Source organism: Hemitrygon akajei, chromosome 32 (assembly GCF_048418815.1).
Source record: "Hemitrygon akajei chromosome 32, sHemAka1.3, whole genome shotgun sequence".
In the NCBI taxonomy this organism is placed as follows: Eukaryota; Metazoa; Chordata; class Chondrichthyes; order Myliobatiformes; family Dasyatidae; genus Hemitrygon; species Hemitrygon akajei.
In genome coordinates, this window is record NC_133155.1 from 7,506,203 (window position 1) to 7,520,555 (window position 14,353).

The 14,353-nt window shown below is 42.3% G+C and overlaps 1 protein-coding gene across 2 annotated transcripts in view; it reads right to left on the reverse strand.

Annotated features, from left to right (window-relative positions):
- Positions 1–14,353, reverse strand: part of LOC140719749 (synaptotagmin-like protein 1) — a 51,101-nt gene that overhangs the window by 7,014 nt on the left and 29,734 nt on the right. For both annotated transcript variants that reach the window (XM_073034594.1, XM_073034593.1), the window contains exons 9-11: positions 11,633–11,735; positions 9,789–9,950; positions 28–106 (exon numbers count right to left, since the gene is read on the reverse strand). In XM_073034594.1, coding sequence (XP_072890695.1) covers positions 28–106; positions 9,789–9,950; positions 11,633–11,735 — 344 coding nt within the window. The remainder of the gene's footprint in view (positions 1–27; positions 107–9,788; positions 9,951–11,632; positions 11,736–14,353) is intronic.

A 14,353-nucleotide genomic window follows, 5' to 3' on the forward strand; every position in this document is an offset into this window, starting at 1 on the left:
AAATGATAATGGTTTGATTGAACATACCACATGATCCTGCTGGGATGAATTTCAGGGACAAGTTCAGCTGACCTTTGCTTTGGTTCGTGTTTGATGGAGCAGCAATCTGTACAAGAGTAGATGAACAGACTTTAGTTCCCCAAAGTTCCGTGCAGAAAAGGCCTGCTGACATACTCGTGGCAAAGAACAGGTATCATATAGGTTATGATGCAGAGTGATTGATGTATAGTCATTAATAATTAATCAGAATCAGGTTTACTATCACCGGCATGTGTTGTGAAATTTGTTAAATTTATGGCAGCAGTACAACGCAATACATGATAATGTACAGAAAAAGAAAACTGTGATTTGCTGTAAGTATATACCATATATATGTATATCAAATAATTAACAGAAATAAAAAAGTGAGGTGGTGTTCAAGGTTTCAGTGTCCTTTCAGAAATGATGGTAATCGGATTGTGTATGGAGAGTTAGGATGGAGATGGTGACAGGAATTTATTAAGTTCAAATATCTTGAAACAGTCCGTTGCCTCTCCTGTTGTGTATTTAAGATTTCAATAATATTTGAGTAATCTTGTACAAGTATTGGTTGATCAAATATTCTTATCTGTTTAAATAATTAATTACAGGTTATATGTAAAAATATGTTAGTTGCCTACATCATCACACTACCACGTGATATGTGCGAGCCTCGCTTGAACTAGTCTTGTATTCCTGGGCTCTCGTGTCTTCATTTGAATTAATTTAATGTTTTTAATTTACAAAACATAACATCTCCAAATTCCCGGAAAATCACATATAAACACTTCAGAGTTAATCCTGAAATATTAACTATATTTTTTCTTTCCACAGATGCTGCGTGACTTGCTGAGTATTTCCTACAATTTCTGTTTTTATTTTATATTTCCAGAATATACAGTACCATACAGAAGTCTTAGGCACATATATATAGCGAGGGTGCCCAAGACTTTTGCACAGTACTGTATATTATGTCTTTCTAGTTGGCAAACAACACTTAATACTACTGAGCTAATACAAAGCTAAGTACTCTTATTTCTGTTTCCAAACTACCTTCCTATCTTAACCGATATACAGAACTGTGTAAATGTCATAAAGCACCCCAGCTATATATATGTACCTAAGACTTCTGGCTGAGTTGTTCAGTTGACTTTTAGTTGAACCTCATCCTTAATAAATGACTCCAACATCTTACCAACTTCTGAGGTCAGACTAATCGGCCTATAATTTCCTTTCCTTGCCTCTGTCCCTTCTTAAAGGGTGGAAAGACATTTGCAATGTTTCAGTCCTCTGGAACCATTCCAAAATCATTACTAATGCTTCTACAATCTCTTCATAACCCTGAGGTGTAGTTCATCTGGTCCAGGTGACATATCTACCTTCAGACTTTTCAATTCCCCAAAGACCTTCTCCGTAGGAATAGCAACTGCGCTCACTTCTGCCCGCTGATACTCTTGAACTTCTGGCATACTGCTGATGCCTTCCACAGTGAAAACTGATGCAAAATACTTATTCAGTTCATTTGTCATTTCCTTGTCTCCCATTATGTCTCTTCAGCATCATTTTCCAGTGGTCCAATATCCATTCTCACCTCTCTTTTACTCTTTATATATCTGAAAACACCTTTGGTATCCTCTTTTATATTATTGACTAGCTTACCTTCATAGTTCATCTTTTCTCTGTAGAACTACTTTTTCCCTAGCGGGCTCAACCACAAGCTGGTCTTTGATTCCATGGACTACCTTATTTCTAAATTTGCTAATGCAGCGAGGATTTTTCATAAACAATTATCTTTTCCCAATGTGTTTTAGTGTTAGAAGCACACTTGATTGGACTGGAATGGGATTGTATTTGGAATCAATTTCAGGATGACCTGTGACAGAGAAAAAATATATTCTTGCAGTTCATATGCGGAGAGAATTTTTTAAAAACTTTCTCAGTATTAAACCCAACAGTTTATATTTTAAATGTGTTGTAATGGGAGGGAGGGAGGGAGAGGGGAGGAGGAGAGGGGGGAGGGGGAGGGGGGGAGAGGGGAGAGGAGGGGGAAGGGGAAGGGGAAGGGGAGAGGGATAAGGAGAGGGAGGAGAGAAGGGGAAGAGTATTGGAGTATAAAAGTTGCATTGTTTGCTGTGTAACCAAAACTATGTAGTCAGCTTTGAGTTTGCTATTTGCTATGCATGTATCCAATTTAGTAGGAGAATGAAATCTTAAGAATGTAGATTATAATAGTGTGTTAATGAGAGGTAGCTAAGAGATGTAGATTAGAACAAAACATGATTAAGTTAATGGGTAGAAACAATATTGGCTGATGTACTTGTGATACGCAACTGTACACCGATTGGATATGCCAATGCAACTAAACCAGGAGATTGCTATAAAAAATGCTGTGTACAAGGATCGGTGGGCAATCAGCGACTAGCTCAATGACTGTCTCAGCTTTGATTTGCAAATTAAAGTTTAATACTTCTTGAAGAATCTTCTGTGTCTCCTGGTCGTTTGGGGGGCACGAGAAACCACGACAAAATTGGCGACCGCAGCAGGACCGGAAAGAGACCCGCGGAAAGGAAATGGCAGATTGGGGATGCTTCCCAGTCCTCCAGGGACCCCACAAGGCTAACAGAATTAAGGGTGCACCCAAACAAAAGGTAAGCGCTTTTTGCGACAATTTGGACTAAGAATTCTGTTGGCTTTGAGGAGGTCTTGGAGTCTCAGAAGTGTGGAACCACTGCCGAAGGGTCTCTCCGGTCCAAAGAATCTGGCAGAATTGGGGGTTAACAGGAGGCTCAGAGGATTGATCAAGAACACTGCAGTGAGGGTAAGTACAGATAAGTTAATAAGAAGTTAAGTGAAGAAAAATTCCACGTGGTGTTGGTAAGTCCCTGTGGATACCGCTTCATATAAAACGAAGGTCTGAACGGGCAGGGAAAGGAAAAATAGAGAAAATCCTCGTGGATACCGCCTTAAGAGATAAGGGTCTGAATAGACGAGGTGCATAGAGAAAGTTCTGTGGATACCGCTCTGAATAGAGGTCTGTACGGGCAGAACAGAATAGGAAACAAGGACAGTCCAATATATAGTTTAAAGCGCTGGTAGATAGAAGATAGACTAGGCATAGAATTAGAGTAAATAATATTATCCAGTAAACGAACTGTGAATCTCTGAAATACCTTAAAAAGAGAGAACAACATGACAGGTAAAGGAATAGCAGTAGAGATTCTGAGCAAAAAAAATCCCGGTAAATAAATATGAGATCACAAAAACTTCAGAAAAATGGGAAAAGAGAACCAAAAACCTGGTCACAAAATGGCCAAGAGAAGGAACGTTTGATGTAAGCTTGTGCGAAGAAATGGAGGCACTAATTAAAAATTACAAACCAAAAGATAAATCTAAGAAAAGAGGGCAAAAAAGAGAAGGATAAATGGAAGTGCTAAAACTCTTCAGGACGGATGGAGAAAGGCTGAGGAGGACAGGTAGAATATTGATTACAAGCGAGGAAGACACTAAGGTGCTGGAGAAACAGCCTGTTAGAGAGAGAGGAAGGTACAGAGAGAAGCTGGCTTCAGATCCGTACCCGGATGTGAAAGAAACAGTAAAGCCCCCTCCCTATAATGAGGAAGGAACCCCTAAGCAGTGCGCCCTGCTGACGGGAACAGTAAACATGCAGGGTGAAGTACAAGTTTGGGATAATGAGGAGGAAAAAAGACAAAACGAGAATGAAAAAGCAGCGATATGGAAGGAGATACAGGCAGAAAGGATAAAGGTGGAACAGGCAAAGAGAGAAATGAAAGACGAGATTGAACGGATGAAATACTTGAGAGAGGAAAAGGAGTATGAGGAGTATCGGTTATACCATAGAAATAAACAGACTAGAAAAGAAAGTGGCTCATCAGGGCAGGAAGAAATGAGAGACATTCAAGAGGAAGTGGATAAAAGATAGGAGATGAGAGTCTTGGAGAAACACAAGAGAGAAGGGAATCAAGCACGAGTAAGGATCATGAGGAGTCCCTGCAACAGGTGTACAGACACGGATAGGAAGAAAGAGAAGGTGACTCATTGGAGGAGCAAGAGTTAAGTGGAGAGAGAGAGGATGCGAGAATTTGTGGGGAAGACGTAGGAGGCAGAAGCCTAGAAGAGCAGAAGGAGGCAGTAGGGAAGTGACTTGCGGAAGTAGAGAGAGAGCTAGATAAGTTACTGAGAGGGGATTGCCAGAGGAGATGCGAAAAATACTCCAGGGGCCAATCAAGTATTGAATCAGGACAGAAAGGAAGGACTCCACAGGGAGACCGAGGGAAGAAGAGGACCCCGGAGAAATTTGTGTGGGAGGCAGTAAAGAAACAGACTAAATTCAAACAGCCCAGACAGGACTGGAAGTCCCAAGGAGGGGGACAGAGGAGCTATAGGCAGAGGGGACCAGTGAGGAAACAGGGGGAAAGAGAGGTAGAGAGATTGTGCTGGGGATGTAATCAGCCAGGTCACATGAGAAGAGATTGTCCGTTTACACCATGGCCTGTCACACACCAGCAGGAACCGATAAGAAGGGAACTAAAGTTTAGCCAAGGACCAGCCCCCACAGGCCCAAGCGGACCTGTGAACCCCTATGCGAGGTATTAGGGGTGCCCTGAGAACTCGAGTGGGAAGGGACATTACCCAATGATAACAAGGGAGGCAGACGAGGAACCCATTGTTCAGGTTATGTTAGAAGGGCAACTGACACCAATGATGATAGATACTGGAGCCATGTACACTTGTGTACAGCCACAGTATGCCCTTCACCTTCCCATGTCAGGAAAGTTTATTAAGATGATAGGGTTCTCGGGGAAAACACAGTTGACACAGTGCACGGCTCCAGTGCAGTTGAGAATGGGAAATAAAGGAATTGTTTTGCCGGTGCTAGTATCTAAAGGAACTCCGATTAATTTGTTAGGCAGAGATGCCTTATTGAAACTGGAATTAAAATTAGAATGCACCAGAAATGGGCTGAGTGTGGAAAGAGCAGGGGCTCAATTGATAGTGCGAGAAGACAAGAAGGCTAATGTCTTTTGGATAGGAGACATCACAGATCAGATTCAGGAAACCTGGGAAAAATGGAAAAAGGGCATGCAGGCTATATTACCCAGGGCTGTAATGCCCAAATCTGAACTACATTGTACAGTGATTTTTGACGATACTCAGAACAGGGAGTTAGTGGAGAGATGGCACCTGGAGGCATGTACCCAACAGCACCTGGAAGGGGAGGCTGTGATAATTGGAAAGCAAGGGGCAGCTTTACAAGTTAAGTGGAACACCTTTTTAGAAAAGTGGTACAGGATACCGGAGGCTGCGCCCCACGTAACGTTGTTGGTAAACAAGGGATATCAGTCTAAAGACTTAGGACCCTTAGTTAAGAGTGCTGAAACCGTAACAGTGTGGAGGAAAATCATGCCAGAGGTGTGGATATCAGAAGACAATGATTGCATTAAAATAATGGTAAGTGTAGATATGGTAGGGACAGTGAGAGAGGTCGAAACCACACATGCCATTGCTGGGAAAGGAAAGAGGCCAGCAGAAAGATAGAAGGTTAGATGAGTTGCCATCTATTCTGTTATCACAGCATGACACGGACGTAGGGAAAATAAAAACAGCTAGTCCGGTGGAAATAAGGCTGAAAAGGGGAGCAATTCCACCCAGGAGACCACAATACCCTCTAAGACCAGAAGCAGAAGAGGGAATAGCATTGACAGTGCAGGGGTTGCTTGAAATAGGAGTGCTTAAAAGAACAAACAGTCCATGCAATACCCCGTTGCTGGCGGTCTTAAAAGCAGATAAATCTAAGTGGAGATTAGTGCATAATTTGCGAGCGGTAAATGATGTGGTAGAGGACTGGCCAGTGGTAGTCCCCAACCCACACACGCTTTTGACTAATGTTCCACCAGAAGCAAGTTACTTTTCAGTGATTGATTTGTGTTCGGCTTTCTTCAGCATTCCTCTAGCTGACCAGTGTCAGTATCTGTTTGCATTTACTTACAGAGGTGCTCAGTATACCTATACCAGAATGCCGCAAGGGTTTAAACATTCACCACGTTTTTAATCAGATGTTGAAGGCAGACCTAGAGGGCATACCATTGGAAAGTACATTGTTACAGTATGTGGATGACCTGTTGATTTGCTCCCACAGTAAGGAACAGTGTGAGCAGGACACTATAACTCTGTTAGAGAAGCTGGCGCACGGAGGACATAAAGTATCCAAAAGGTAACTGCAATTTTGCACGCAGCAAGTGGAATACTTAGGCAGGGTAATATCCAAGGGAGTGAAGGAGATAGCACCAGATCAGATTAAGGCAATAACTGCCTCAAAACCCCAGACTGTAGGGCAGATGATGACGTTTTTGGGAATGGCAGGGTACAGCTCAGATTGGATAGGAGAATATGCTGAGATTGTGGCACCTTTGAGAAAGATAATGAAAGAAGCAGGACGTACAAATTTGAAGAACAGCTTACAGGGGAATGGAGAGGCGGAGATAGCTTTCAATACTATTAAGCAGGAATTGCAGTCAGCACCAGCATTAGCTTTGCCTGACTACGAGAAGGTTTTTCATTTGTATGTATCCAAACGACAGGAGGGTTATGTCACAGCGGTTCTAACACAAGAGGCAGGCACAGGAAAAGCAAAGCAGCCGATAGCATACTACAGTACGAGACTAGATGAGGTGGCTCAGGGGTATCCACTCTGTTATCAGGGATTGGCAGCGCTGTATTATGCATATGAAAAGGCATCATCTGTAACCCTGGGCTATCCTGTGACTCTGTACACACACCACAAAGTAGCAGAATTGCTGGAAAGAGGGAAATTTGTGCTGACGCCAGTCAGGATAGCAGCGTATCAGATGCTATTGACATTTCCAGACATAACTATACAGAGATGCACTACCAGTAATATAGCCGATTTTGTCCCTTTGGGCTATGAAGGAGAACCCCATGATTGTGTAGGGAAGACAATGGCATTTGCCAAATTGAGAGCAGATTTACGGTCAGAACCACTAGAGGATGCAGATAAAAAGGTTCTGTTCATAGATGGCTCTTGTTATAGGGATTATGATGGAAATAATGCAGGGTTCTCAGTAGTGCAGCAGGATCAGTCGAGCTATAAGATTATTAGGATGGAGTCCTGTCCCCACCCGTGTTCCGCCCAACTAGCGGAAATCAAAGCCCTGACAGCTGCATGTGAAATGATGGAAGGTGAGAAAGTAGACATCTATATTGATTCGGCATATGCTCATGGAGTATGCCATTTGTTCGGGGCAGTGTGGAAACAGAGAGGGTTTAAAAAACGTAGTGGAGATCCCATACAACATTGTCAGCGAATTCTAGACTTAATAAAAGCCATGATGAAACCTAAAGCATTGGCTATAGTAAAATGCCAGGCACATTAAAAGGGAATAACAAAGGGAAATCAAGCTGCGGACGAGGCAGCCAGAAAAGCGTCTGGATTTACATCAGCTGTCATTGCCCCCCCGGGTAAGCCTAGCTCCAGAACCCGTGGTAGAGGACCTAATTGAAATACAAGGTAAGGCAACTTTGGCAGAACAGACAATGTGGAGACGAAGGGGGGCCAAGCAGAACCCGGAAGGCTTGTGGAGCATGGAAGACGGTTTGTTGGTAGCGCCCACCCCTCTACTGACAATTTTAATTTCAGAAGCACATGGGATTGACCATTGTGCAAGGGGGGAAGTGATAAAGAAAATAAAGAAGGATGGTTTTTGGTCACCTTATTTACAGGCTTCAGTGGACTTTGTCTTGTCACAGTGCGAGGTATGCACACAGAATAATGTTCGGAAGGGAATTACAACCCCAATAGGTCACATTCCTGTACCTGAAGGACCATTGAAACATCTAGTGATTGATTACGTAGACATGATAAAGACAGTGAGAGGGAAAAGATACATGCTGGTAGTAATTGATCGATTTAGCAGATGGGTGGAGGCGGTACCTTCAAGAGATCAAGGGGCAAAGACAGTGGTAAAATTTCTGACAAAGGAAGTGATCCCAAGGTTTGGAATACCTACAGAAGTTAGCTCAGACAATGGTTCAGCTTTTATCCAGAAAGTGGTCAAATTGGTACTACAAGTGCTGAGGATAAAGCAAAGATTTGGATGTGTATACCACCCTCAGTCGCAGGGCATGGTAGAGAGAATTAATGGAACCCTGAAAGCATTGGACTGGCTGTTGGCAGAAAAAGGAGGAGTTTGTGTGATGTTTGGAGAGAAGTGCTGTACTTTTATACCAAATAACACTAGTCCAGAAGGATCGGTTACTAAGGCAATGTTTCAGTTGAAAAGTCTAAGAAAGGAAGTTAAACAGAATGCAGGGTTCGGACATCAGTTATTTGACTGGTTAGAAAGTAGACCCGGAGGATGGGGAGCATGGCTGACTAAAATGGCAATAACTGTCAGTATTGTATTATTGAGCTGTGCGCTTGTGCTGTGCTGTTTTCTTCCTTGTCTCAAGCCTCTTGTAGTGCGTGCTGCAATCAATCAATTTCCGATGCTCGTGGCAATTACTGAAGCAAGCTTAGTGGAGAAAGAAACACCGAAAATGTATCGTTACAGCCTATAACACCTGCAGGATGAACAAGAGCAAAACGACAGTGTGGGAGTAGATTGTAAGGACTTCTGAGTCTTTTTCCCTGTCTCAGGTACAAAGGGACAGATTTTTGGCTCAGCGGCCCAGGGTAACAGGGAGAGAATATTTTGAGGTCTTGGCGCAGAAAATTATAGTTTAACCCGAGATTTGGGAATAAGTGCTTGAGTTTATTGGGGCTTTTGTGCGCGGACTCTTAGTCTTCTTTCTCTGTGTGAGACCCTATGGGTCTCAAAGGGGGGATATATTGGAGTATAAAGTTGCATTGTTTGCTGTGTAACCAAAACTGTGTAGTCAGCTTTGCGTTTGCTATTTGCTATGCATGTATCCAATTTAGTAGGAGAATGAAATCTTAAGAATGTAGAAGATAATGGTGTGTTAATGAGAGGCTAGCTAAGAGATGTAGATTAGAACATGATTAAGTCAATGGGTAGAAACAATAGTGGCAGATGTACTTGTGATATGCAACTGTAGACCGATTGGATATGCTAATACAACTAAACCAGGAGATCGCTATAAAAAATGCTATGTCCGAGGATCGGTGGGCAATCGGCAACTAGCTCAATGACTGTCTCAGCTTTGATTTGCAAATTAAAGTTTAATACTTCTTGAAGAATCTTCTGCGTCTCCTGGTCGGTTGTGGAGCACAAGAAACCACAACAAGAGAGAGAGGGAGGAAATATCATGAGGCACATTGCTATGAATTTGACATCACTCGCTCCTCATTCCCCACTGTGCTCCATATTGCACATTCTAATCAGAAATGCCAGGAAGCACATTGATCATGAGTGAACTGGGTACTCAGTGATAGAAAGTACCGTCCATCACCAGCCTCAGAGCAGCAGGAAAAACTGGGCCTTTTATAATCATGACTGTTTCTTGCCACAAACCTTAACAACAAACTAGACAAATTTCTTAATTAGCATAAATTTAGGATAACAGGTGTTTTCTCCAATTAATTACACCCATTGGCTGGAAAATCTTTTTCTAACGCGTGCAATATTCAGAGATCAATATAAATCCAAACAGTGGTCTCACTGTCACGAGTGGCGTTTCCTGGAGGAATAACAATTTCTCTGTCTTGTCAGTATAGTTAGAATACAGAGAAGTGAACCAATACACACAAATGCAGAACAGTGACTGAATCTTACCCGCGGCTGAAGGCTGTATGTTGTTGGGTTGGGATTACTCCAGTCCCACAGTTCCAGCATGATCTCCACCTCTCCCAAGAAGAGATTGTGTGCAAAGTGGTCCCTGTGCCACACTGAGAGGTTTAGAGTCCGACTCCGCAGTTCCACTTTCTCCAGTTTGTACTTCAGTTTAAACAAAACGTTCATCATCAGCAGCAGATCAATAAATATATGAAACACAGTGCAATGGCTCTCAGATAACTTCAGATGGATTGGATCAGTCAAACTCATCCAGCTTTGTGAGCAGTGTACATAGATATAGAGGCAAGTTCATGTCCATATGGATATGTTGTGTATTTATGATAAGCAATACAGTATTTAATGCCAGGGGATGTATATTTCATGTGTATGAGTAGAGCAGTGATATACTTTGTGTATGTATCAAAGTATATACCATTTGTGAAAGTGTATATGATATATTTGTCCATGTTTCTTTGTATCAGTATATACATGAAATATAGGCCAGAATGTGACAGTGGAAAATTAAATACTTTAGCAAGATTCATCAATGTCCGAGGTATCAGTTTGTAAATATGATGCTTTTTGTTCAGCACCTTTAGTGTAATAAAGTGAGATGATATATTTCATAGGGGCATTGTTAATCAAACCTGGATAGCAAATTAAACAAAGGGACCAAAGGACTCAAGATTGTTTAGTGTCATTTCCTGTACACAACCGTAAAGGAGAATGAAATAATTATTACTCCGGATCTGATGCAGCGCAAAAAAACCCTCAAAAAGATAAAGAACACAATAATTAAACAAAAACAATAAATATAAATACACAGACTGGCTTCTCCTGTCACCTTGTGGCGATCCTCCTTCCCTGCCCCCCTTTTATTCTGGTGTCTTCCCCCCTTCCTTTCCTAGCATGGCCTCCTCCCTGATGGGAGTGGGACAAACAGTCCATTGGCAGGGCAGGTGGGATCCTTTATGATTTTGTTGGCCTCTTCCCGACAGCTTTCTCTATCTATGTCTTCAATGGCAAAAATGGTAGGTTCGAGAAGTATCTTCAAGGAGGAGAGCAATTTAAAGAAACTTAAGCGGGAGCAGGAAAGGAGGTGAATGGGGGTTAAAAATGTAAGTCCAATAAAGAACAGCATTGAAATAGTTGGGAGAGATAAAGATACAGAAGGTTATGGAGATTTATCAACTGGATGGAGGAGTTGGATGGGTAAAGGAAATCTGAAAGTTATTGGGAGCTTCACCATTTAGAGATTAAATCTGAATGTATGTATAATAATACCTGTTGGATGTACAATTTGTGGTTAAGTGTGAGAACTTATGGTTTATATGCAAATCCTTTGGAATGGTTGACTCTGAACTTTGCAGTTGGAAGGATAGCAAAAGCGTCAGTGTTTGTCGTTGTTGCACCATGATACTTAAAACAGCTCTAGGTGCTCTACACAGGCTAGGTTTCATGTAGAAACTCCAAAGTTGCCACTAGTAATTCAGCATCCTTCCAGAGATTTGCTTCTTAAAGTCCAACCCTACAGCTCTGTCGTGAGAGGTAGGACGAGCAAGGCCGAACAACAGAGCTCTGGTGGAGGTGTATGGGCCAATCCCCTGTACAGTGGATACAAAGGATTGCAAAAGCGATGATGGAATCCAGTTAAGCCATCGACTTCAGCGGACAATGTAAACAGGAGGTCATTGATGGGTCTGTGCTCCGTTGGGAGCTAAGGGCCCAGGTAAGTAAGTACCCTTCCACAAATTTCACAGTCCACCCAGTAAGACGTGTTGAAAAATTCAATTACTTGTGAACGGAGAATGGTCAATGAAGGTGAAGACAATAACTAATCTCACCATTAACTGCTCATTAAATGTAGGATTCAGGGTCTTCTTCTTCACTGAGGTCTTCCGCTTGCCTTGAGATGATTTGTCTGGGAGAAGATAACTCTTCACGTAGCTATTGAAAGGTGAAGTTAGCAAGATCAGTCAGTATTTCCCGTGAATTTTCTCAAGCGATGCTTTTTCTTGCAGGCATGCAAAGTTCAAAGTATATTTGTTATCAAAATATGTATACAGAACACAACTCTGAGATTTGTCCTCCTACAGGCAGCCACAAAACAAAAGAAACACCATGGAACCGGTCCAAGAAAACATCGAACACCCAACATGTGAAACAAGAACAAATCGCGGAAAAGGCAAAAATGTGAGCGAACACCATGTAGAATATCAAACATCAAAGCAGGAGTCCAGTGGCATCCAGTTTCACAGTAAGTACAAAGAAATACTATAGAACCAATGAAACGCTTCGCACAAACAAGGATGGATAAACAGCCAATGAGCAAAAGACAACAAATTGTGCAAATACAAAAAGAAAAACAAAATAATAACAACAGATAAATGATATTGAGAACATGGATGGATTGATCTAATAGATGCTAAGGAGCAAACCAAAGGAAGAAAGTGAAGCTTCATGGGTAACTATAGTTTATGTCACAGAAGGAAGCCATTCAGCCCATTGTTTCTGTGATAGCAAGTACAGAGTTACTCAGCCTGATCCCAGTTTCCAGCACCTTGTCAGCAGTCATTCACATTATTGCTCTTCAAACACACATCTATCAGTGAGATGAAGAGTTCTGCTTCTATCATCATTGCAGGGTTATCGCCACACCCATGACACCTTTCCCCCTGAAAACCCTCCAATTCTTCTACCAATTGCTTTCAATCTACAGTACTGTATAACAGTCTTTATAGCTAGGGTGCCTAAGACAGTACTGCAGTAATTTTATGTATTACTCTGCACTGCTGCAAATTAAATGACATATGTGATTGAGTGATAAACCCAATTCTGATATGGGTCTCTATTGTGGGCTGAGAGTGGGAAGGAGGCAGGGAGAGGGGAATCATAGTTGGGATAAGGGGGAAGGGAGAGGGGAGGGAGCGGGAAGCACCAGAGAGACATTCTGTAATGATCAATAAACCAATTGTTTGGAATCAAATGACCTTGCCTGCTGACTCAGGGCTGGGTGTGTCTGCACCCCCCACCCCGGCACTCCTTCTCTACCACCTATCTCACACCCCACCCTCGCCATTTCCAATATCCTCTGTTCCTACCAGGTTTACAAACTCGCTCTCTGCTCCACGTTGACAAATACAGTACCGTGCAAAAGTCTTAGACATTGTAGCAAACAACCCCTGACTATTCTCACAGCTAAAGTTTTCCCATCTTGACAACATTCTGTTAAATATCCTTTGCGTCCCTTCCAGTGCAATCTCATTTTTCTATAATGTGGGGACTGGAACTCTGCATAGTCCTCAGACTGTACCAGGTTTACACACAGTTTAAATACAACCATCATGCTCTTCAATTGTATGCACTGTCTAACTGGAGAAAAGACCCAGATACCTTTTTAATCAATTGACTTCCCTGTCATCTATCTGTGAACCTCTGACTACTCTGAAGTGAACTCCATTTTTGGCAATCTTGTAAAGAGATCTGGGAATACAGATCCATCATTCATTGAAAGTGGAATCACAGGTGGATAGGGTCATAAAGAAAGCTTTTGGCACATTAGTCTTCATAAATCAAAGTACTGAGTATAGGAGATGGGATGATATATTGAAGATGTACGAGTCGTTGGTGCAGCCTAATTTGGAGTACTGTGTGCAGTTTTGGTCACCTACCTCCAGGAAAGAGTACAGAGAAAATTTACAAGGATACAAGAGGTACTGCAGATGCTGGAAATCTAGAGCAATATGCATAATGTGCTGGAGGAGCTCTGCAGGTCAGGCAGCATCTTTGGATGGGAATAAAGAGTTGACATTTTGGGCCGAGACCCTTTTAATGCTGCCTGACCTGCTGAGCTCTTCCAGTACATTGTGTAAATTTACAAGGATGTTTCTGGGACTGTAAAATCTGAGTTATAAGGAAAGATTATTCCCTAGAACGTTGAAGGCTGAGGGGAGATTTGGTAGAAGTATGTAAAATTATGAGGGGTATAGATAAGGTAAATGCAAGCAGACTTTTTCCACTGAGGTTGGGTGAGACTACAATTAGAGGTCATGGGTTAAGGGTGAAATGTTTAAGGGAAATAGGGGAAGGTTCTTTACTCAGAGGGTAGTGAGGGTGTGGAACGAGTTGCCAGTGCAAGTGGTGAATGCAATTTCAATTTCAACGCTTGAGAGAAGTTTGGATGGGTACATGGATGGGAGGGGTATGGAGGGCAATGGTCTGGGTGCAGGTTGATAGGACTAGGTAATTTAAATAGTCCGACATGGACTAGATGGGTTGAAGGCTGCTTTTATGCTGTAGTTGTCTATGACTCCATGAATCTAATTTTCTCCCCAAACCAAGACAGACCATCTTTATCTTCCTTCAGTCTATAACTTTCCACGTGGGAACTATTTACCTTTAGAACGTTCTGCAGCTGCTCAGTAATATCCTGAGCGCTCAGATCAGGGAAGCGACATGCATTGTTGAATCATGCCTATAGAATTCCCAATAACTGTTGCTTTCTTCAAATCTCCTCTCCCTCTCTCTGTGCAGCTAAGTCCCCGTGAGGTTTTGGTCTCGACCCT